A 24,503-nucleotide genomic window follows, 5' to 3' on the forward strand; every position below is an offset into this window, starting at 1 on the left:
ACCAGCTGTCCATCACCAGGGAACAAGCTGGCCACGCTCACCCCTACAGGCACTCGATGCAAAGGGCTGCAAATGCTGCGGAAGCTGCAGGCACCAGAGCTACAATTTTGCCCAGTGCATTCATTTTTCACTTAGATGATTCATCTTAGATTTCATCTGTAAACAATAAACAAAGCCTGAGTGTTATTTATGACACACTGTCCTGTCAGGATGGGGGCACGAGGACTGGCTAGCATTTAGCATGGCTTTCTAAGGGACAGCACCTGCTGTGAAAAGGACTTGGTCCTTTCATGTTTCATGAGATCAGCTGAGCAAGACAGACCAAAGCAACACTGGCAAGATGTTTAGTGCAAAACACTCTGCCACTGCTACCTCTTTGTAACAGAATATAGTTCAATATTAACAATATCTGAAACAATCTGCTTTATCCAATTAGGTTTTATTTTAATTAAAAAATCAAATGGTTCTTCCAATATAGTTATCATATGATAATGGTAGAAAGTTTGCTGCGCACCAGTTGATACACCCTTGTTCCACTGAGTGCAGCTGGATTCAACTTGTCCATTTCACTTCCCACTCACTCTGCTTATAATCTGGTTCTCCAAGAATTTTAGTTTTTTGGGACAGGTTGCAAGTAGGACAGAAGTAATAGAAACACTCACATGACACTGGAAAAGCTTAGGATTATTTAAATTTTTTTAGTCTCAGAACTGAGATACCAAAATGGGATGGATGTGTGAGTACACTTTAGTTGTGTCTAAAGTGAATTAGTAAATTTTGCAACGAAAACTGGAAATTAGTAGCTGGATGCATGGATGATGGCATTCAATGGGTTGCCATACGCTGTGGGACACATCTTTTGAAGGAGATTTTAATCGACTCAAAAGACAATATGGCAACTGGCAGGCTTTTACTTTATTGAAGCAAAGTCACAGCATTTTCAGCACTATTCCCCTCTTGTGAAGGGAAGAGTTAAACGAAGGCCCCTGAAATTTACATAACTAACAAGTAAAAGATTGAAGAAAGAGATTACAAGCATATTTCTCTAAAATAAATAATCTACAAAGAGTGCTTTTTCTTCTTAAAAGCAATCTAAAAATGTAAAAATTCTACGGTAAGGAGATCAAAAGATATTTTAACAACTTTCAATATTTACAAACAATACAAAAACTGCGCATGCCATCAAATGATGCAAAATTCTCATTAAAAATTAAAAGCTTCATTCCTACCAAGAACCAAAAACTCCAGCCAATATTTCAGTTTTAATTAATGGTCTTCTTTACAATTGGAAAACCGTTAAATGTTCTTATTATCTGTAAAATATACAATAAAAACAAACCTCACTAAATTATTAAGGTTAAAAAAGAAGAGCAATACTGCAGGCAAATCAAAAAGGAAAGTAACCGTAACTTATTCTTTGGTAACCGAAAGTTAGCAAGTATCTGTATTTCAAGTGATGCAAAGTAATAGTCTCCCCATTTTGACAAATGAAAGACAGATTTCCGGCAAAATACAATTCCCAAGTTTCAGTTTTGAAAGACGGGCTCCACCTACAGCTTTGTAGTGCAAGTCAAATTTCTCTTTCTAATTCAGAAACACAACTGTCCTGGTTCCGGCCAGGACAGGGTTCATTTTCTGCAGCAGCCAGATGGGGCTGTGGCCAGGACACAGAGGTTACTCTACACCACCTCAACACTGCTGGGAACAAGGAGGAGGGGCAGCAGGTCACACCTTACCAGGCTCTGTCACCTGTGAGCCATTCACCTTTTTCGTGCACACTCTAAGTGTTGTCACTGTTACTGTCCATTTTCTTACTTCACTGTTGTTTCCAGTGAATTTTTATTTTATCAGCCCCCAGCCTTCACCTTTTGTGCCTCTCATTCTCCTCCCCAGCCACCTGCAGAGGTAAGAGGAGAGGGGAGTGAGTGAGTGGGTACATGGTTTGGAGTGTTGTGGTGGAACACTAAATTGGGGATTACCATTCCTAAACCGTGACAGCAACCCTTCCAAATTCTGGCTTCATTCATCTCCCACTTTCCTGATGTCTGCTTGCACCCTCCACACACATCCAGCTGTTCTAGTTCTCTAAGGGAATACTCCAGTCAAGGAAGCAATTCACCTGGAAATGTGTGTTTCACCAAGTGAAGGTGTGTGGCTGCACAGCAGCCAGTAGTGTGTTACAAAATCAGCTCCCTTTTCCACCTTAACTACACAGTTCATTTTCCCTCAGGAAAAAGAATTAAAAGTACAGTACCCTGGACCAATCCATAACCTGGTGAGCTCACTGCTCGAGCAGGACATGCTTCATCAAATGCTGGGCCATACCCCTCCAAGGAGCCATGTAACCCCACCATCAACCCTGCTACCTTCTCTCAGAGGTGAATGTGCCTCATTGTGCCTCCCTCTGCTCAACAAATGCACTACGATGCATCACTACAATGCTTCTGAAACAAATGTCCAGCTTGTACCACAGGAGCCTTCGCATTTCAGGCTTATTCCCAAATTTTGCTTGCACAATTGCAGTCTTAAGAAAAAGAAAAACTTCACACCCCTACAGACTCTGAGAAAACTTCCCCACCCCACCCCACAAGAGGAATTCTAAGGCTTTACACAAAAAATTCAACTGTTAACATTCTTCAAGCCACAGACCACTCATTCAAAGCAAGTGCTCCCCATCCCAACCCAACCATGCAGAACCATCGTCGCTTTAGCATTTAAACATACACATGCAGTTCGTGGAATAAATGCTCAGCAAAGTAACCTTGTCCTGGTCTGGGCTTTCTTCTGGAATCTAGTCCCTGTAATTTTCTAGACTAATATCCAATGCCTTTTGTCACACTGCCTTTTAACTTTCTTCAGCTGAAGAGTTTAGATACTTCCTTGAAGCACCTGGTTGAGTCATTAAGTCTACATGGGCTGGATCCAAGGTCTCCTTGCAGCCTGCCTCCTCAGCATACGGGAAGTCATTCATGTCCATTTCATCACTGTTAAACATATCAAGCTGCCCCTCTTGCTGCTCTTCCAAAGTCCTCCGGACCCTGCCCTCGGACTGTTCCACCACTTCCCCATCTCCTTCACTAATGACAGTCATGGGGCTGCTCTGGATGCGGTTGCGGACGCTGTACTTGCTGCTGGCAGCAGACGGGGGTGTCCGTGACCGGCCGTACCTCGTGCCAGAGAAGGACATGCTCCTTGGCATCAGGCCCTCACTCTTGGCCCACTCCTCCTGGGCCCGTTTGCTCTTGCTGGGCGAGCAGCCGGCAGGGCTGTCGGAAAGGTCAGCGGGGGCGTCCGTCTTCGGCCGGTGGAACCGCGGGTCCGTGTTCTTCAACATCTCTGCTGCGGACATACGGGAACTGGTGTCACAGCGACTGCCTTTCTTCAGCAGCAGGGCTTTGAAGTTGTCATTGCTGGTGCTGCTCTTGCGAACGCTCCTCTGGATAGATCCGGCCTGTTTGAGGGTAGCTAGGTTTGGGGAAGCACCAGTGGGAGTTATGGGGGGCGACGGAGAATGGTTGCGGGTACGGTCGTCCTCAGAATCTTTACGGCCAAGGACTTTCCTTTTGGATCTGAGTTTGAAACACACACACAAAAAAAAGAGGATGACACAAAAATGAAAATTTTTACCTCCTCTAATTAAACTCAGTTTAGAGGGATGACAATGAATTTAAGCTAAAGCAGAGACAGGAAAAAGGGAGAAGTGATCTTAAGCTAAAGCATGAGTAAGAACACCACCAGAACTGTACAGGCACTAATGCAGGTATTGAAGGTATACGTTTATTACTCTTTTTCTGCAGATCTGGAACAATGAAACTACTAAAACTGGCAATACTGATGTTCAAAACACTTTAGTAAATTTATTGAATCGGGTTTTCTGGAGTCAATATTCAACTGCTCAGACTGATGTGCTATACAAATTTATACTCCATGCTGTTTTTCTGTTAATTTGGGGACTTGATTCAAAATACGTCATCTAGAGTATGTTTTGTTTTGTTTCATTTTACAATTTCACACTCTCTGGAGAATTTGAGGTGTAGTTTAGTTCACTTTCCTTCAGAAAAAAAGGACACAGCAAAGCACTGCTGCTGAAGATGGAGCAAAGGGAGCCACATGTGACAATTCTAAATTAAATTACTGAAAAACCCTGTCCCTAATCCAAATATTAAATAAATAAGAGAAAAAACCTTTCCAGCTCCTCTCAATATGCACAGATAAAATTCACAGTTATGTTGGTGCTCTGTCATTGCAACTTTCAACTAAATGAAGGAGAGACCAACTTCCTGACAAGAAATGGAAGAGCGGAGTGTTTGTCTATTTAGATGTGAAGTGCAGGGACAACACACACACAAAAAAAATTAAGAGATAACCATGGAACTGGGAATATGTGGAAACTGGACTTTTACTGCCTCATTTTCATATTTCTAGAAATCTTAAAGAAATGTACATGCCTAGTAGCTGTAATACAGCTGCTTTGTTTCTTTGCTGACTGAGCAAGAATTAATTAAAAAGGATTGTATAAAGCCTAATTTTAAATATGGTATTTTGGCAAAAGCTTAAAACAAGTCAACAGACTTCTTAGAGATATAAAATTATCATCCTATAAACTCCATATTCATTTTTATCAAGCATGTGTTCAACCCAGACCATTCCCCTTGTAAAACAGATTTCTACTTAATGTGATCTTTAGCTTTACTTTCTTAAAAGCCTTGAAATTTTGCCAAGGCAAGCTCAAATGTGTTCATGCATCGCAGCCTGCTGATAATTAAAAAACCCCTGAAAACAAAGAAGCAGGATCCATCAGCTGAGTAGGTGGCAGCAACAGACACTGCTATAGGCTGTGCCAAGACTTTGGAGCAATCCAGTCTCTCCCCTAAGTGGTGAAGTTTATGCATAACTCACTCGTGATGCCCCCACAGGCAGCTGCACCAGCTGTTACTTTCAGCAGCTGCTGCTGCCTCCACCTGTCCTTCTGGAATAAGAATGTAATACCAATGTCCATTCAGCCTGAGAGTGAATGGACACAGAAGACAGCAAAGAGACAGAATGATGACTTCAGGAGCAGCCAATGTGGGAACCTCATCTAGATTTAACTGTGCCTTAGCGCTGTAGGCAGCAGATGATTTTGATGCTCGAATGCTCTGCGAGTCTGTATGTGAACACTTGTGTGCATTTGTTACAGGGGAAAGATTTTCCTTCATTACGGTTTTGGCTGCCTGTGGGTATCTTTAAACACTGCAGTGCTGGGGTTGTACTGTTACCAAACCCCAAATTAAACTTAAAAAAAGAAAAAATCAGTTGCAAGGATCTGCACAGAAAGACTATTATCGCAGCCCGGAGTGATGTGGTAAGACTGTGAATGCAGTGCAGAGCAGTCAGTTTGCTGTCAGCACCTAGCCAGCTTTTCTCAATATGTATGAATTATGGAAGAAACTTGAAATTAAGAACCAAATTTGGTTTTGGTGGCTTTTCAGACACAGACAGGATATATGTTCAAACAAAACTATGACTTAAAACTTCGGACTGTTCTTCCTGTCCTTAATACACATACCACTAAATTTCTTATCTTGCTCCAAATTATATATTCAAGAGTGCCAATTACTGAAGCAGTATCTCTTAGAAACAGTGGGGGAAAACCAAAACTTTTTTTACTAATTAGCAACCAAGGAAGAAAGTGGTTAAGGTCCAAAGCCAGCAAAAGCAAGGTCATTAAAAAAAATGTGTCAAGCAGTTCTAAGTATGTCACATCCAGTTCCATTGTCCATTTCCCCACAAACTAATGAATTACAAATATGTGCATATCACAGAAATCCACTGTCTATCTGCATACACAAAGGAGAATGGCCACTGGCCAGAATACCCCATTCTTAAGCCAGATTTGACACAGCTCTAGAGAGTGCCATGCAACATGAATGCAACAGATCGTTTTCAGAATGGCTCATACAGGCCAAGTCCTAAGGGCTAACAGTAAATTATAAAAAGTCAGTATCATATACATGTAGTTTTTGTAAGGTCTGGAAAAGACTTGTTTCAAAAAATGAAAAAAACATAGTATCTGCATCCAGAATGCTGCAGCCTCGCAGCCGCTCTCTTCCCGTCCCTCATTCCCGATGCACAGCTGTGCAGACGGAGTGAGCACCGGGATAATTCCCCACTCCCGGGCAGGAGGCGGCCCCTCTGCGGCTTGCAGAGCGCGGCGCAGCCACGCGATGGCGCTGTCGCCACGCCCAGCCCGGCCCGGGCGGCTCCGGGAGCGCCGCTCCAAGGGACCCGCTCCGGGCTCTGCCTTTAGCGCTCCTGTCCCTGGGGCTTTCTCGGGCTTTCTTCTTCCTCAGCACCTAACGTGAACAGCACATAAATCTAGCTGCCATTCGGCATGATTCTGTTTTCAAGGGAAATGAATAATGCCATTAACAATAGAGCCAGTACTGCACATTCCATTCATGAACCAGTTTGACACAAAATACCCGACCTCAGGCTGGATTATGGCAAACTATAATCCAGCGTTTGCCATATGTTTTGCCATATGACTGACATGTTGTGTTACTTGCCAGTTTCAGCCACGCTTGCCATGAAGCATTAGCGTTGAGCCTCTGTCCCAAACTGCACCATATAAGCAGCGAAGAGAGTAAAAAGAGATGGAGAAGAACGAGAATGAAAACAAAAAGATACACAAAAAAGCAACAGTAGAGTTAATATGGCAGATTGAGAACAGTACAATAAATACTAGACGTAAATTGATATTTTAAAGGGCAAGGTATTTATAATATAATCTACACCATTTAATCTGGTTGGGTTTAGTTCAGAATGGATTAAATACATTTATAAAACAATAATATGCAAGTTCTTTTCCTCATCTTTTTCACATATAGCCTTAGTAGAAAGTTGATAAATATGTGCTTTCTGTTAAAGCCGTGACTGTTGTAATTGGATGTTCAACAAAACAATGTTAAATTTACTTCTGAGAAACCTACCAGGCCTGACAGTAGAGGAAGGGCAGTTTCTACAGTACCTGTGAATGGCTGCAAAAAGATCCTCAGTAGTCCTTGGTCTTGCTGGTGTTGCCACTCCGTCTGTCTCTTCCCCATAACCACTGCTTGGCAGGAATGAACTACTGGCTGTGTCTGACTCAAACACCTCCACTACACAAAGAGAACGAACAACACAGTCAGTCTGTCTGCGAACCCCACGGGCACACAGTCGTGAAACCAGCCCTTGCTGCCTCCAAGGAGAAGCATCCGATGGACTGAGTGAGTGCAGCGCAGTCATTACTGTGATTTCAGATCAATGCTTGCTTAGGGAACTGCAGTGCGTGAAATACACGCCTGTGCCTGCTCACGCATAACAGGCGGAGAACAGTAACAAAAGAAAATTTGTAGCATTTCCACTAAAATGCAAAACCAGTATTAACAAATGAACTCCTTTCAGAGCATGCTTTAATACTAGCGTGGTTAAATAAATCATCATTTTCTTTCCATGTCTGTAACAATGAGAAGTCAGAAAGGAATTCTATAAAACGTCATACAATATTAATCAGATCCCTGCAACTTTTTTTGTTTTAGTTGTAACAATCACAAGAAGATCTGCCTTCTACAGAATGCCACCTCAATGCTAGGATCCTCACCTTTTAAAATAGCTACTGCTGCATCTGAATTAGTCAGAGAAAAGAGACTCACCACTTTCGTTCTCTTGAGACGGGTGCCCGTCAGTGTTACTGCCACTGTCTTGGCTGCTGCCTGAACTGCTTCCTTCATCAAAAGCAGACTGCTCCTCCTGCCTGGGTTCCTCTTGAACTGGTGATGCAGCAGGCTGTACCACAAAGGCATTCGCTCCCACTGTCTCAGAGAAGGTGAATCCAGCAGCTCCTCCCTCAGGAACCAGGCTGCCAGAGTCCATCTCGCTAGAACCGAGTCCATCTGTAAGACAATTTCTCGCCTCCTCAGAGTGTGCAAGCACAGCGTCTCTCTTAGCTGGGCTTCTGGCAGTATCACCCACTTCAGCTGCTTTCTCCACTGTAAGGTCTAACTGTGGAGGTGGAACCAGAAGGAACAGTTTGGGTTTCTTTGAAATAGGAGGTGGTTTCTTGCTTGGCAATACTCCCTGAGTCTTGTCAGGAGATGCTGATGATCCCTGAAGTGACATGCCAGAAGGGAGGTCTTCACTCTGCACTGAGGACTCAGGTGTGTCATCAGTGGCTGACCCCAGAGCATCATCTTCAGAAGATTTCTTTGCACCTACTGCACTCACAGGCTTTTGACCACTGTCAAGTACAGATGTGTTATCAGAGAGAATGAGAGGAGAACCCCGAGACAGTGTTTGAACAGCATTTTTAAATGAGGTGCCTTGAGTTTTCACCTCCTCATCACCTAAGCTGGTACTGAGTTTTAGTGAGAGAGATGGCTTTAGCAAAGACTGTGATGATGAATTTACAGTACCCTTCTCCTGAGAGGTGGTTTCAGAAGCAGATTCAGTTGACGATTCACCTTCTGTCGATTTTTTCACGGACCTCAACTGCACCATTTGCAGTGCTTTGGTGGTTACTAATGGCATCACAGGTCTTGATGAATCTTGCCTGTTGAGTGGCTGTTTCACTGGACTGTAGCAGGAATCCTCCTGATTGTGTTTCTTAAAAGAATACAGTGGGTATATTGCTGCTGCACCTTTTGTTATTTTGGGATCAAGTGGTGGGGCTGGTGGTGGGACAGCCAAGGGGCAAGGAGGAGGAACAGGGGAAGAGAATGAACTGATGGAGGCTTCTTGAGGAAACCATGGGACAGTCTGAGCAAAGGCAGAACTTACACTGTCTTCTGGTGGAGGAGGGGGGAACGTGGGAGAGGTCGACAATGGTGACAGATCCATTACTTCTGCTGGAGGAGGAGGAGGAGGAGGAGAAAGCTCAGGACAATGCTGAGATGTTGGAAGAGGAGGTGGTGGAGGTGCACCAGAATCCACAGGAGGGCTCATGGCAGGGTCCAGTTTCTTCACACTCACACTCCCTTCAGTAGATGTATTTGAAGAAAGAGAAGTGGACGACGAAGACATGGAGACTGAAGACAAAAGAGAGGACTTCCTTTCAGGCACTTTAGGCTTCAGCTTGGATTTCCCATTTCCTGATGATGCAGACTTTACAAGTACAGGCACTGGAGTAAGCGCAGTGGGTGTGTTGGACTGGCTGGAGTACCCACTCGATGGCGATGTGACGCGGTGGGATTTCTCCGGAGAAGCACTCTTTGGTTTGGCCAGTCCACTGGGCACTTGTGGCACAGAAGCCCTTGAGCCATCGCTGAAGTGGCTGATGCTGTAATCGCTGAGAGCAGACGAAGTACTGGCAGAATGGGTCACAGGAGATTTCACCTGGTCATCTGCCACCGCAGCATAGTCGCTGTAGTAACCCCACTGGTCAGCATACTCCGACTTTATGCTACTTGTTTCACTCTGGGAGGGAGTGACTGTGCAGATGGAGTACAGGTTTGGAGCAGTGGTGGACATCATGCTGCTGCTCGCACTGACCGAGCTTTGGCTGCGTGAGCGCAACACCCAGGGATCCTCATAATCACTGCAGGGGCTCTGGGAAGGGGAGCTGCCATTTTTGCACTTGAGATTCAGCTGCAGAGAATGCTGAAGAGTGGCAATGAGGGTTTCATCAAGTATCTGTCCATTGGATTGGGCTTTTTTCTTAGGAATCCTTCTGAGTGAGTCTGTTCTGGATGGTGGCAAAGGTGGCTTCTTAGCCTTTTTCAGTGAGATGTTTCTTGCAAGGGATTTGTCACCTTGGCCTGAGTGATCATCCTGAAGCTTCTTCTCCTTTCCTTCAAAGACATTTATCACGCTGTCTCTGGGGTTCTCAAAACCATTAGTACTATTGCATGGCATGTCTGCCTTCAGTCCAGAGTCTATATGCATGGAGCCATAATAGCCATCATGGTCCACAGAATACAGGGAAGTAGAATCATCCCTGACTGATGTCCTCTCCAGGCTGCTGCTGCTCAGGTTGCTACGGGGCGTGGCACAGCCTGGTGTTGTACAAACCACCTTGTGTGAAGGGGTCTCGCTGCTCTCTGAAGACTTGTACAGCCAATGCTCCGTGCTGCTCACTGCTGCCTGCGCTCGCTCCCCAGAGTAGCTGGATTCGCTCCGACCACTGCTGTCCTGGGAAGGGCTTGCTAAAGCAGCGGTGTTCCTACAGCTGTAGCTCATGCTCTGCGACCCAGCCTCTGCATTCCCAGGAGTGCTCAGAGAGACAGCGGAGTCACCGAGAGAAAGCATCATGACAGTGTTAGATGGGATGGTATCTGAAGTCTGTGAGTGACGTGTGGAGCTACTCTCACTCCAGTTACCACTTGAAGAATGGTGATCTTCCTTCCCACTTACTGCACTGCTGGCAGCAGGATTGTCTCTTGGATTTGGAAAGGCAGCAGAGCTGGACATTTTACTATCCAATGATCCAACACTCTGGGCAGCATGAATAAGGATAACTTCCGAGGAGGATGACAGTGTTGCATTGGGTATGATGCTTGTTGAGTAAGTGGCATGAGGAGAGACCACACATGCTGGGCTTGAGGACTTCTCGCTGTCACAGCTTCTCACCTCTTGGGACTTTGGCCTTGACAGGGTCCCCATCGTGGGATTAATCCTCAGATGCACAACACTATCATCCACTTGCAATTTACTTATCTGGTGGGGTAAGGTGCCAGCAATGTCTTCTGTCTGCCTTGACATCATGCTCTGTGTCTCATCTAGGGACTGCAGAGACACTCTCGCACCAACCCGAGGCAAGCTGTGAAAACCTATGTCGTTATTTTGGCGAGAGGCAAATATAACTGCAGCAGAATCGCTCATCACCGACATGTTTCCAGATGAGCTGGAGAACTGAGACATCTGGGCTGCAATGCCTTGTCCTTTCTGTGCTCGTATTCTTCTCATTGAAGGGGGCACAACTTTAACTTCCTCCGTCTGGCAGCTGGTGTCCTTGGTTTCAGAGCGCTGCATGGCGGAGCGGTAGCTGTCTAGTCTGCCTAGCGTGGAACAGTGATCTGGAACATACATGGAATGCCCTCGGAAATCACTTTGGCCAGTACCAACTGCTGGAGTCAAAAATAAAATAATTATTTCCTGAAGCGCAAATTCACATTTATCTTCTCACTCATTTAAAAAATACAGCAACTCAGCAAACTGCTCGATCCCCATGCTCTTGCAGGTTTATGCCTTCTGAAGAAGAATCTGCAACAATGGATTTTGCAGAGGCATAATCTGTTTTCTGCATTTCTCTTCCCTTTTTCCTTATTACCAGGAACCTTCAGCTTACAGAATCGTCTGCGTTCCTGCTGCACATTCGACACATGAAATCCTCTGTTTATGACATGGTAATAATTTCCATAGTAATCAGTTGTGTCAGAAACCAAGTGGTACTGTTTGACTTCCAGTAGGCAACGCAGCAGGAACAGACAAAAGCCTGAGAAACGTGAAGTGTGTTCCCATGCTAATGCCTCATGCAATAAAGAAAAGGGGAAGGAAATCTGGAGACTAATATGAATAAAAGGATCTACCTTTTACAAGCATTACACTTCAGAAAAAAATGTTCAGGACACACAGACAGCTCTCCAAGTCCTGCAATTTGTCTGAAAGAATGCTAACACATGGAAACATGCATTGTTTTACCACAAGTAATACATACACTGTAACAGCATTCATATAAGCATTATCCAACACTGCAAAGAAAACCATCAGGTAACATTTCTCCGTACAACTACTTTCTATTTATCATAAAGGAAAAACAGTAAGAACTGGGGAAAAGAAACAGCTGGTATTGATGATTGTCTCATCCTCAGCACCATCAGGAAATAAAAAAATTATCACTTTTTCTAAAAGAAGGAATGATCACATATTGGCATAACTCCTCCCAACCCCCAACTTTGAAGACAATGGAAATCAGTTTTAGCTCAATATATAGTTATCACTGGGTCAACAGAAAGGATCTTTTAAATTTACAATTTTATTGGTAGCCACCTTTTAAAATCACAAAGCAGAGGATTGCTTTAAAATTAGTCTGTGTAAGGCTGTTGCTTTTGAATTCGGTTGCATTGCTGTATAAATAGCAAGAGAGAGGCAGGCATGCTGCTGGAGATGCTGGTAAGGATGCTACACATATGTCACTGTGGGGGAGAATTGGTTATTTCAAGTCTCTGCCTTAGTGAGTCTCAGGAGCAATAAAGTAGCATGCCTGAAAGGAATGTTCTCCTTTCATATTTACTATATGAAACTGCATTGGGAGGATAGGTATTCTTATCATGCAGCTTTAAAAACACCACTTAAAGGACATTTAATCATCCTCATTCTTGGCAGGCAAAAGAGGCATTTAGGGTAAGGAAAAGAGGGCTCTGAAAAGGCTACAGTTAAAGCAGCACACACAAAAAAGATTGTTTACTTCTTTTCGTCAGGCATGTAAGTAGTCTTTCAGCAGCTTGAAGCCTAGTTAGCTTGCTTTGTGAAAATTCTCTTGCTCTCATAAAAATGCAGCCTCTTTCTGCTTCTGGTAGATGTTTGCTGCAAAGCTAGATACTCAGATGCTGGCAAATGTCTTGGATAATCTAATATGAGATACTGTCAGAACAGATGGACTACTGCAGCCAACCAAGAGAGAGATTTGCATATTCTGTATACAGTTATTGAACTGTACAGTAAGAAAAATAATCATCCTTTCCAGGTATATTTTTTTTCTATGGAATCAGTGCACCCCTTTGGTTAAGACAGATAAAAGCATCAAAACAGACATTACAAATGTTTCTAGAATCACGACATAACCAATTTTAACTGTTGGTCAATTAAAAATATCTGGTAACAAAAATCTGCATGCCAAGACATGTAAATAACCAAAGAGATGGGGTATTTTTCTTGTTCTGTGAAACACACACACACGCACACAAACACACATGCAGATGAGACAAAAGGATTGTGCTGGTGGAAAATGAAGCTGTCAGCATTACAGCAAGTATCTGATACTGTCACACACTGACCTGTGGCTGAGAGCATGTGTATGTAGCATGTCTGTACTGTATTCACAGAGGAAGCTAAATGCACCCTCTTTCAGAAGCAGTATAATGCAGATGGGTGTTTTATGTCTGTTCAAAATGTTACTGCTAGAGAAGGTAAATAGCAAAGTGAATCAATGCTGGACTTGCTAACCTCATCTTCTCCTTCCAAAATAAGGAGACTTAGAATCATTTATTGGGACATACTGTTAATGACAAATGCACAGTGATATCTGAAAAAGAAAATTAATAGCACTGAATAAAAAAGGCCATTGAATAAAGGAGGCCACTGATGACAATACGAAAATGCCTGGTGTGGCAGCTCCTGCCCCTTCCCTTGGGGCACTGCTGGCTGCCCCAGCCAGAGCAGCACAGTAACAAGAGGGCAGCATCCACAACCAGCTGCAGCATGCTGCTGAGAACCAAAGCTTACCCGCGTTTGTTACCAGAATAGATGTCAATTATGGTCCAGCCTAACATGCTCTGGGAAACTGCATAAATTGACTCAACAGCAGTAAATGTTCCCAACCTCAGTACTACAGCAGGGAAGCCCATCAGGGCAAGTCTTTGCACTGGTGTGAAGACTGGCCTCTTCTAGTTTGAATGATTCAGAGCCCAAATAAACAGAGGATTATGGAGGGCAAGACAGCCCAGCTTCAGACATTTAAACTACAGGGCAACATTCTTACATCGCTCTATGGGCTATGGTCAGGGAAGGAATTTTGCATTCTTGTTACCATTACAGGAACATAATTTTGAGGTTTTAAATTTTGGGTTTTTTTAGAAAAGCAGCATATTCTGAAGCTCTATCAGCTTTTGTTTTGGCTTTACATGCATGCACAAGCTCATGCAAAGCTGTGAGGATTTAGTCTTTTTATAGTTCTGTTTTCTGAAGAGGGACAACAGAAATCTGCAGGGAAAACGGTTCAAAAAACCAAGCAGAGCAACATTTAAGACTCAGGTATACTGGTAAAATGCTGAGGTGTTTATGATTTTGGTGAAATTCATAGGATGGTAACAAGGAGTATTTTATTTGCAATTAACAAATGCACTGTAAAACCCTCACTCACTTCCAGAGTAATACTGGAAAGTAATGATTTTTAAACCCCCTTAAAATCTTTGTTGGTACTACAGCTGGAAGACAATCCCACTCTAAGGGACAGCTCAAGCCTTTGACTAAGTACACTGATAATGCTAGGTCTGTCAGAAAACACCTACTTAAATAAATAGCAGTCAGAAGACAGAAGATATCTGCAACACGAAGATCCTTGAACAGAACGAGATCTTTTAAAGAATACCATCTCTAAGTCCTTCTAGTTGCAGGGAGAATGTGTGAGCAGACAGCAGCAAAAAATGCTGCAGAACCAGACATCAGGTCACAGATGCTGAACATTATGAAGTCAGAAGTAGCTGCAAACTGGGTACATGATAGATGTGGCTGAAAGTAACAATTATCCTGTCTGCCCTTTGCATCATCCTGCATCCAGCAGCACTGCAGTCAGTGCTATGTCCACCACAGGAGACCTGTATCTATGCTCTTTTCTTTTTCATTACCCTACTATGCTGCAAATTTCTCCTAATTAGGGCAAATGCTCTTCACTCCTGTGCATGTTTAGTGCAGGCTCCAGCAGCTAGTAAAGAACACCCACTCTGTGGATTCTGGTAGTCACTGGTGTGGCACATTAGAGAGGACAGGGATCGAGAATGACAAATTTGGCAAATTTGATGGGTAAGAAAGTGTGTCTGTGTATAATCCCTGGGGCCTAGATACTAGCAGCCCTGCTGTGACTCCAGCTGATCTGGTGGCACCAGCAGCTCACTGCAGAGAATCACATGAAAGTTCCTCTGCATTGAAATGAGCATGGGAAACTGAGGGTTTGAAAAGATAAACAGCTGTGTGTGTTGGTGTCACAAAGCAGATGCCTGTTTCAACGAGAACAAAGAAGTAATCTCTGTTACCTTCTGACTAACCATTTCTAATGTAAGCACTCGTCTCTTATGCCACAGGCACATTCCTAAGGTGTTGCTCTCACTGCCTCCTCATGCCCCACCTAGCAATCCTCCTGTAAACCTGGTAAACTGGCTAAGTCACTGTGCAGGCACCACAGTTTAGTGTTACAAAAAACCCCCAGAGATTCTTATTTTGCTCTACCCCAGCAATTAGAAACTGAGTGATTTTAACAGACACTCAACAAGAAACAGACAAGTACACTGGGCTTATGGCAATTTTAAGGAATTTTCACTGCGCTGCATGAAGCATTTGTAATCTCTCAGAGGGGAAGAAAAATATTGCAGTGAATCCTGTGAAACTTTTCAGTACTGCCAGCTAAAAAAAAATCCTGAATATGTGCACATATCACTGCCACCCTGAGAGGGAGAATTCTGATGTAAATATTGGGAATTCAAGTTTTCTTGATTCTGATAGTTTCTCCACCTAACAGCCTCTGGTGAAATTTATACTCTTGGCATCTGTGTTTTTCATTCTCAGTATCAAAAAGCAGATTATACCAGCTTTCTAACATTTGATATATAGATGGATAGTGCTGGAAACGTACAATCGTGAAAAACTATAGGTAGAAACCCAGTGTTAGTCAAAACTATATATTACAATAACTTTGAAAAAGAGATATTCTCTCCAAAGACTACTAAAGTTCCAAAGAGAAGCAGGTGCAGAATTCCTCGGCTGGAACAGCTGGGTATTTGAGTGGTATTTCTGTAGGACCAATGGGTATCTGGAACTTTTCTTACCTATGGGACCTGTAACTTGAGTGACTGCTAGCCCTGGAGGGAATTAACTGGAGAAGAGTATCAATTAAGAGGCGTTTTTAATAGAACAGCTGAGTTTCCAAAGATCTGAAGGACTCATTTGCCGCCATATTGCTGAGATGGAATTGCTTCTTCTCAGGCATGTCAACGGAGAGCTTCAACAGTCCCAAATGACACCTGAGACACCAACTGGTACCACCAGGGGTCTGAGCTGCACAGCCAGAAAGCAAATTAAGGGCTGACAGTTGAGGTGTCAGTCATTTCCATCCCAATGACTGACATGACATCCTATAGGTGAAAGTGAGCTACTGAAAAAGTAAGGTAGGAAAATAAGCTGAAAAAACTGTATGAGGTCATTCTGACCCTTTGAACCTTTAGGTCAAGAAGGGGGAAAAAAAGTACATGGGGCAAGAAAATCACAGAACCAAAAAGACTATGAATTGCATCTGTAAGATGTAAAAAAAAGGATTGGATCTGTAAGATGGAAAAAAAGGATTTAAATAATCCAAAGGAAGTACACACAAAGCATAAAATTAGAAGACATTTTTGGAAACCAAGAGGACAGAAACTTTTGGTTTTGGGAATAAAAAAACCCCATCAAAATGCCTGTCAGAAGAAGGAGGAATAAAAAGGTAGAAAAGATAAAGATATTTTCCTGTCCCCTGATTTGGTGAGGTATGTTTATTAGGAACTGTGGTGGAACTGATAGTCGGGTCTGAGACATGCTCCTCCTGCAAGACAGGGAAGGAGTCTGGGACAGCAGAAGCTGCCCACTGGTGTCTGGGACTGCACTGGTGCAGAGCTCTGGAGAAACACTCATGTTACTCAGGTAACTTGGAACTCCCACAAAAGAAAGTTAGCGTGAGCCAGGCCCTAGAGCACTGACACAAAGAAGGGACCATGGAAAGGTGGAGAGAATTTTGCTGCCTTCACTTCCTCTGGAGAGCTGGAATGCGTGAAGGGAGCTGATGATAACCAAGAGCCAAAAAATGAGCAGGGCCAGTGACAAGTTCTTCCAGAGAGAAGCTCATCTCTACCAAACTTCTGTTTGGGAATCATCTTGTCTGAGGGGAGAATACAGGCTTGCATATAAGGTACCATCTGAAGAAGACATCTAGAGACAACAGATAATGGCAACAGAGCAGAGAAACCAAGAGCACTTGAAGTAAAACATCTCAAAGTTTCTCGCTCTTTCTGCCGTTTTGACCTAACACTGACTCCATTAAATATGTATGTAATATTTATGTTTTGTAAGACAAGGAAGGTAATTCAAAAGTATGCAGAACTAATTATTTTTCATTGCTCTGTTTGGCAGAGAGAAAAATGCTTTGCCTTCTGTTACTTTGGTGTCACTCTGCTAAATAGTATTGAAAGGGCGCTGCAGTTAAAAAGCAACTTCAAAAAGGAACTGCCATCTCTAAACTGGTAGACACTTCATATTCTTACTGTGTCTCAGAATCCCATCTATCACATTGCATTTTATTTATGCAGAATTCTTAATGCAGAATTTTCCAGTCTACTCAGAGAGACTGGTTCATCACTGGAAGACACCTGTGAAAACACAACAGCACTTCAATGCTAAAAAGCAGGAATGTTTAAAGATACTTCGAGTACACGGGTGAAGCTAATGTTTCCTTTTAGTATGTCTGGCTAAGTTCTATGAGGGCACCACATCCGGTGAGCTCAGGCCAGCAGCCAGTGCAGGCTTTCTCTTCTGCCTGGTCTCCTGCTCCAAAGGACCCAAAGCAGCCAAGGGAGAACCCCAGCAGCTTGGCCTCACAAAAGTTCTTCCAGGCTCTCTCACAAGAAATGAAAATAGTCCAAGCCTGGTTGAAGCTTTGAGGTTCTCTCAAGTTTCTGCTTCCTTCTGAAGGATAAACAAGAGGTTACAAGAATCTGCTGTATATGTTGGTTATTTAGCCTGCACGCAGCAACTCTAGTGTACCAAGGGACTTTAATCTTTGTACAAATATTATAACCATTCACAGCAATGCTTTAGGGAAGAAACAAAGAGATTTATTCAGCTGAAACCACAGGGAGAATGTCAATAGGCATAATGCAATTGCTTGATTTGGAGTTTAGTCCGGATACTTGTTCCGATCAAATGAACTGTGGAATGTCTTAAAACAACTCCTTGTTTGTTTTGGGACAGCGTAAGAGAAACAGGGAATGGACTGCTACAGAAATATTTGGGGAGTGACAGGGGAGAAAAGGCAGAAAGAAAAGTGCACTGAAGAGGGATGGGGAGACGTGCAGCTATTCCCAGCCTTGCCAGCAGCCTGGTGGCTGACTGGCTAGGTCACTTCACTGCAGCATGTCTGGTTTATCCAGGTGTAAGATGAAGACACTATCACTCTTTTCTAGTGCACCTTCTGTCCTGTGATGGAAACCAATACGCTAAGAGGATGGATACTGCTGTCACAGAGTACTCCTGGCATATAATTTGCTCCCTGGAAGAGATACAACCACCATGGAAGTAACATGGAGCTCCTCAGACAACTTATGCCCTAAGGCAGATGGCTGAAGCCCCATGCGCCTGCAGGTTAGGGGTAGGGAAACCGTCCAGAGAGAGCTACTACAGCAGGATACTGCCAGTCCACAATTTAAAATAGAAGCCAAGGAAAACCTTCAAGCAATGCAACGTGAAATGTGCTCAGCACAGACACGAAAGACGAAAATCAAGGTAAACACTTGTCACCCTTAGCAAACAGATTGGCAAGTCATAAACTTCTTTGAAGGTATTAATTGAAGAATTCTTTATAGGATAGATGCCAACAGCATTCTCAGTTTCCTCCACCAAATACAACTACAGTTGATGTTTTCAAGCATGAAACATCTTTTTGAAGTGGTCATAATGTAACCTTAACATTTTGGAAATGCTTTCTTGAGGCAGTGGATTCCCATGGCAGGGCACTGTTTCATTACAGATGCTGAAGGAGCACAGCTCTACTCACAAACTTCTCTGCACGAAATTGTCTGTTTCTTGCCTTTCTCTGTGCCAGACCCTCTAGCTCATTTCAAACCCATTCAAACAAGCCACAGATTTTTGCTTCTGTTTCTGAAAAATCCAGAAAAATAACCAAGAACTGAAAACATGACTAAAAAAGAAATAGCTGCAACATGCAAGGTAGTAAAATTTACTGAAATCATCAATATATGAGATGATTTCACATGTAAAGCACCAAAATGAAGTTCTGCCAGACTATTTTAAAACATATTCCTCCTCTACAGAGAGGAAAAAAAAAGGGGGGGGGGAAGAATATTTAATATTTTTATCTGTGAAGTTATAACCTGGGAAAAGCTGAAATAATTAAAAAAAAAAAAAAAAAAAACCACAATTTAAATCAAAGAATTCTGCAAAATGTGAAAGATCTGCCAAAACCCAGATTGCTTGATCAGCTTTGAATTCACATCTACTACCAAGTGGGAAGAAGATAGGTCACATTTACACTACCTCAGGCAGTCCTCCTTCTTAATAAATGCAACTTACCTGGCTTATTAGCTTTTCCATATATTTACAGGAAGTTCCCTTTCCTTTAGAATAAAAGGAACAGCTAATAAACCCAGGTAAGTTACTCCAGTCATGTAACACTGATACTTAAGGGGTTGCCAACACTGAACTGGAAAAGAGGTTTTCCACTCTTGATGCAATCCTCTGCAGGTTCAGGAAGGCATCCATAAATTGATTTACTCCACTAAGTAATTACTCACAAGCCAAAATGTCTGCTCACTTCAGTTTTGGTTTGGTGAACATCCTGGAGAAGATGATCAAATCTGAAGGAAACCATTAAAGTCCAGACACCTTACAGTCCTGCAGGTTTTCATTGTACCAGTACACCATTTTCCAAACACCTTGTTCCCTTTAACAGATGGAAGTGAACAGATTAAAGGTCCCAGCTTCCCAATGCAAGAGGTGGCAAGGAGGCACACACATATTTGGAACTGAAATAGGCTATCAGACTGTATTTGGTTTCATGAGCACTGGTGATGATATTAGTCGAGTAATGATAAGCAGTGACAATGAACAGTGGATGGAATACAGTTCTGATGAGCCATACCTAGCTCCTTTTGTAAGTTGTCAGGGATTCCTGTAATAGTCTTTCTCCTTTTGACTTTCTTCGGCCGTCTTACCACCGTGTCTGTGTAAATTAGAGACCGCCGAATGCTGGCCTGGCGGTCGAAATTCTCCCCTAATACATGGTAGAACAAGCAAAGCAACATTACTTCCAAGCACACTGACATCATGCACTTTCTTCCACTAGTTTTGTTGTAGAAATGGAAAAAAAGGCATTAATAAATGGTGTTAGCTTGGTCCTACAATGAAGGTTTACGCTGAAGGAAGATACAGCACACTGTCACAGTAAGGCTTTAGACAAAAATATCCATTACACAATACTGCATGTTTTAAAAGGAATTTTGAATTCCTGAGCCCAATACATATTTGGTGAGAGCAGCTCTAATTCCACAAGCAAAGAGAATCCTTGCTTTTATTTGGCCCTTCATAGCTTTTTCTGTGGTTTGTTATTAATTTATTTTTAAGTAATGAGCTGCAGAAAAAGCAAATCTGCTCATGAAAATGAAGGATCACAATGGTTTATGCAGGAACAGACATTGCTATTGGCAACAGCTATTACGATGCCTTTACACAGCTCCATCATTAATTCTCACGAGGCCCTTTTTTTTCATTCCAAGTTCCTCTGAACCTGTCAAGTGTACTGCATTTCTGGTGTTGATCTTTTAGCACGAATACAAATAAGAACTACGAAGCACACAGAGATCAAACCGATCTCGTGGACTTATAAATATTTCAGGGTGAAAGCTGCTTAAAATTGAAACTTTACAGATGATTGTAAAAATATACAATGCCGAGAGCTAAAAAAAAAACGTGTAAGTGCACTTTGCCAGACAAAGCCGTATGATGACCATGTGCTGTATCATAATGGGACCCAGAAGCACCACTATTATAAAGAAGCTTTTCCTTAGGAATTCACTTTTGTTTAGAGGTTTATAATTTGGCCATTTCACTAGCAGTAAGATAAAGACTGCACTACAGATCACAAGCTAATTCTCTGCCACTTTTAAAACTTTAACAGCTACCCCCTGTAGCTCACATAGAAGTTCCCTTTTTACAAGTTTAAGCATTTTAAAGCACTGCTCAATGCCCTTTAGATAATCCATTTAAAACTTAAAGGCAGGAAAACCTTGATATACATTGCACATTGTTTTTTTCAATTTTATACTTTTTTTTGAAAAGTCATGACCAAATTATTTACCTCTAAAAAGTGATTAATGCACAGTAACTAATACATCATAAAAATTACCCCTGGCTGACTGCACATCAGTACGATGTGTGTCGTGCAAGTAGCATAGCAAACCTCATTGCCTCTACAACAGTTAAAGACACAGTCATATACTGAACTACAGCATGTGGATTTGTGAAAATGCAAGGGAAAAAATGCAGCATTTTCATTTACCATGTTGTAAATATAAAGACTCTGACTCTGTTTGACCAGAGCCTTGACCACAGGCCACACTTTTGCTGAGTGGAATCCTTGCAGTTACAAAACGCCTGTTTTGTCCAACTTTTGGATTAACTGAAGTCAGATTAAGGGAGGAGGCAAAGCCCATGGGAACTATAAAATTGAGAGCTATGGATCCCACTGGCTTAGAAGTCCTGAAATATTGAGATAAACTATCCACTGTCTTGGGCAGCACCACTATTAGGATGTTAGGACCCATATGGGCAAAAGTCAGGACATTAGGTTATCCTGTCCTGCAGGATGATAAAAATAATTCTAACCACGTTATATAAATCCAACAGATTTGAAGGAGAAAGTTTTGCATCTCTGAACGTATCTTTATCAACTCAAAGGCTGACAATCATGCCCAAGACGGTGCGTTACAAGAAAATTGTAATGTAGCTTTGAATAAAGCCTTGGAATAAAACATAAGTGGTAAGCAGAGGGTGCAAACAATGAGAGAGTCTTTTATGTGAAGGCTCAGACAGCACAAACAGGATGGTCATGGAGAAATATTACTGTGTCAAATGATCCACCGTAACTTGTTCCAAATGAGCAACCTAAAAGCTAACTCAATCAATCCATCTTGAATGGCTTTTGATACACAAAGGCCATGACACAAATCTGTAGAATTTCAAAACAGCAACTTCAGTGAAATCCAACAAGCAAAATCAGAATGTCTCAGTCTTTTTTTCTTTCTTCACTGTCGTCTTTTTCATTTTAGAAAATATTGATATCAACAGTAGATGTATTTTACAGATTTAAGAATATTTTTCTCCTTCTCTTACGGGTTTGTAATAAATCATATATTCCTTATATACTTTATTCAGTTGTCTCTCATGCAGTATACTCAGTTTCCCAGTTTCCTTGGATACACAGAAAATATTTAAGTATGCACTTAAATCTCACTGAAGTCAGTCAAGCTGGACTCAAGCAAATGCTTAAATATTTTGCAGATTCCAGCCTGGCACTGATCACCTCCACCATTACCAGACTCCTCCATCTGGAAAGAAAGTTAGTTCCAGAAAGCCCATGAGAACAGACACCATTATATATACATATATATATTCTAACCCACAGGACATGTAAATGTAAAGACTGGCCACCACAGAAAAATTCAGTCCAAGCCCTTCCAGAATAAAGCTCAGCCCAGGCACTCCGAGACTGAAACTGCTTCCAAATCTGGATGTCTAGTCAGCAGCTTGTAAGCCTAATGCAATGCCCCTGCACCTTCAGGCTATCCAACAGATTTTTATGACTACTGTATTAGTTGCAATCTGTTCACCAAAGAGCCCTGAAAGCTGAACTCATGGAGCATTTATTGCACAGCCACGTGAGAGGCCTTTGTAGCAGAATCACTGCTAATGCACTGCTGAAAACGTTATCAATTGTCAGCAGCTTCTTCAGAGGTTAACCTTTTATTTCAGGCCAGGAGTAATAAAACAGAAGTTTTTTGACCTCTCTTCTGGGAGAGTAAGAAAAAGAGTGTGTGAAGGAAAAAGCCAAATCAAAACAAAAATCCTCAGTGGTTTGTTCTATGTTATGTTGAACAAACGGCACCGGATTTCTTGTCAGTTTTTTTCCTGCCTCGTGCAGTAACATAAGGAACTTCACAAAACAAAATTACTCCGTGAGTGGGAGAGAAGAGGAGGGAAGCAGATTGTGACTTTTTAAAAGGAACAAGGACAGCAGCTTTTTCTGTATGTTGTGTGTGGCTAACAAGCTCGCCTTGTTTCACAGTAGCAATACAATTATTTCAAGGGAAGGGGAATGTAGGGTGGATCCTGGAGACCAGATCACATGATGTAAAAGCAGTCTTCCTTTAATGCCCTCCCTTTCTATCTCTTCCAATTACCATGTTTAAAAGGGAGTAAGTGCTCAATCATACACTCCAGGAAAGTGAGATAAAATATGCATGTGCACCATTTCTACCACTAAAGTTGAGAATTGCTAAGTTTCCTGAGTCCTGGCTAAACGATCCAGTGGACACAAGCTTTGCTACACCAATCAAATTAAGCAGCATAATTTATCCAAACAAGGTAATGTTCCACATGATGCTGAATTCATTCTATGAGTTATTTGATCCCTTTACCTCATTTTTCTTCTCATCTGTTGACTTCTCCCATATCTTCTGCAGTATGCAGGGTCATTAAATCAAACAACAGATTACTGTTTCTCTAAGTAAACTGTGTTCCTGCTGTCACAGTATCTAAGCCCTACTCAAGCTTATTGATTATGTCAGATTATCTGTTGTTCCCGTAACTTGCCTTCTGCATCTGTACCCTAAATTCCGTAGATAATACCCACTGGCCTAGTAACATTTCAGGATTGCATGTATTTTCCTTTTATTAGTTTTCCAGAGGTGGAGCATTCATAATTTCATGTTGTCTTCACCTGTTTACTTCAAATACTTTCTACTATTTAAGGAATAATTTGTTATTGATTTCTCAGGGCTTGCTGATGTTTGCTACAGCTGTCCTGTTCCTATACTACTAGATTATTTAAATGCTATTAAATAATACTAATTAAAATACTAGTTTATAAAAATACAGGTGAAAAAAGCATTGGTAGTCATGAAGGGAAAGAGAACCTAATTTACTTTCAAAACAAAACCAAACATTGCAAGCTATTGATTGTCAGAGTAAGCATGGAGTCAGAGCACGCCATATGGCATTTGAAATAAATTGGATATTGAATATCATCCTGGCTTTGGCAGGCAAGCAGTCAGTTATTTGAATTAACTAATAAGAGACAATCTTGATACTGTGCAGAAAAAAAGGAGTTATTAAACTGAAGTGATAATTCCATCTTTGACAGAAATTCTATTTTAAACACAATGAAGTATCTATTCAGCATTAGGCTTTAAGGTAATTTAACTTCCACAGAGTCAGAGTTCTGCAACTGTAAAATCAAAGAGCATTTTCAAAATGAAGAGTTAATACACAGTTCATAAGAAGAAGATGTGGGCTATGGTTATGTAAGTGGAATTTCTTACATGGAGTATTACTCAAATGTGCTACCATCATTAACGTTTGCTGTTCTAACCCTACTCTCCCTTGACACCTAAAACTTTTGTTGCTGATAAAAATTAGACCCTAGAGCTTTTTTTCTTGATTTTTGTAACATTTAGTCTTTGGAACACAGAAGTTCCTGACTACCCTCCTCAAAAAAAATTTCTAGAAGAAAATCTTAC

At 42.0% G+C, this 24,503-nt stretch overlaps 1 protein-coding gene across 1 annotated transcript in view; it reads right to left on the reverse strand.

The window, feature by feature from the left end:
• Window positions 1–893: 893 nt before the first annotated feature.
• NHSL1 (NHS like 1) overlaps window positions 894–24,503 on the reverse strand; it is a 175,432-nt gene continuing 151,822 nt past the window's right edge. Inside the window, exons 5-8 of the mRNA XM_059468959.1 lie at window positions 19,850–19,981; window positions 7,674–11,081; window positions 7,010–7,139; window positions 894–3,569 (exon numbers count right to left, since the gene is read on the reverse strand). Of these exons, the coding sequence (XP_059324942.1) occupies window positions 2,846–3,569; window positions 7,010–7,139; window positions 7,674–11,081; window positions 19,850–19,981 (4,394 nt within the window). The 3' untranslated portion in view covers window positions 894–2,845. The remainder of the gene's footprint in view (window positions 3,570–7,009; window positions 7,140–7,673; window positions 11,082–19,849; window positions 19,982–24,503) is intronic.

This window comes from Ammospiza nelsoni, chromosome 3 (assembly GCF_027579445.1).
Source record: "Ammospiza nelsoni isolate bAmmNel1 chromosome 3, bAmmNel1.pri, whole genome shotgun sequence".
Lineage (NCBI taxonomy): Eukaryota > Metazoa > Chordata > Aves > Passeriformes > Passerellidae > Ammospiza > Ammospiza nelsoni.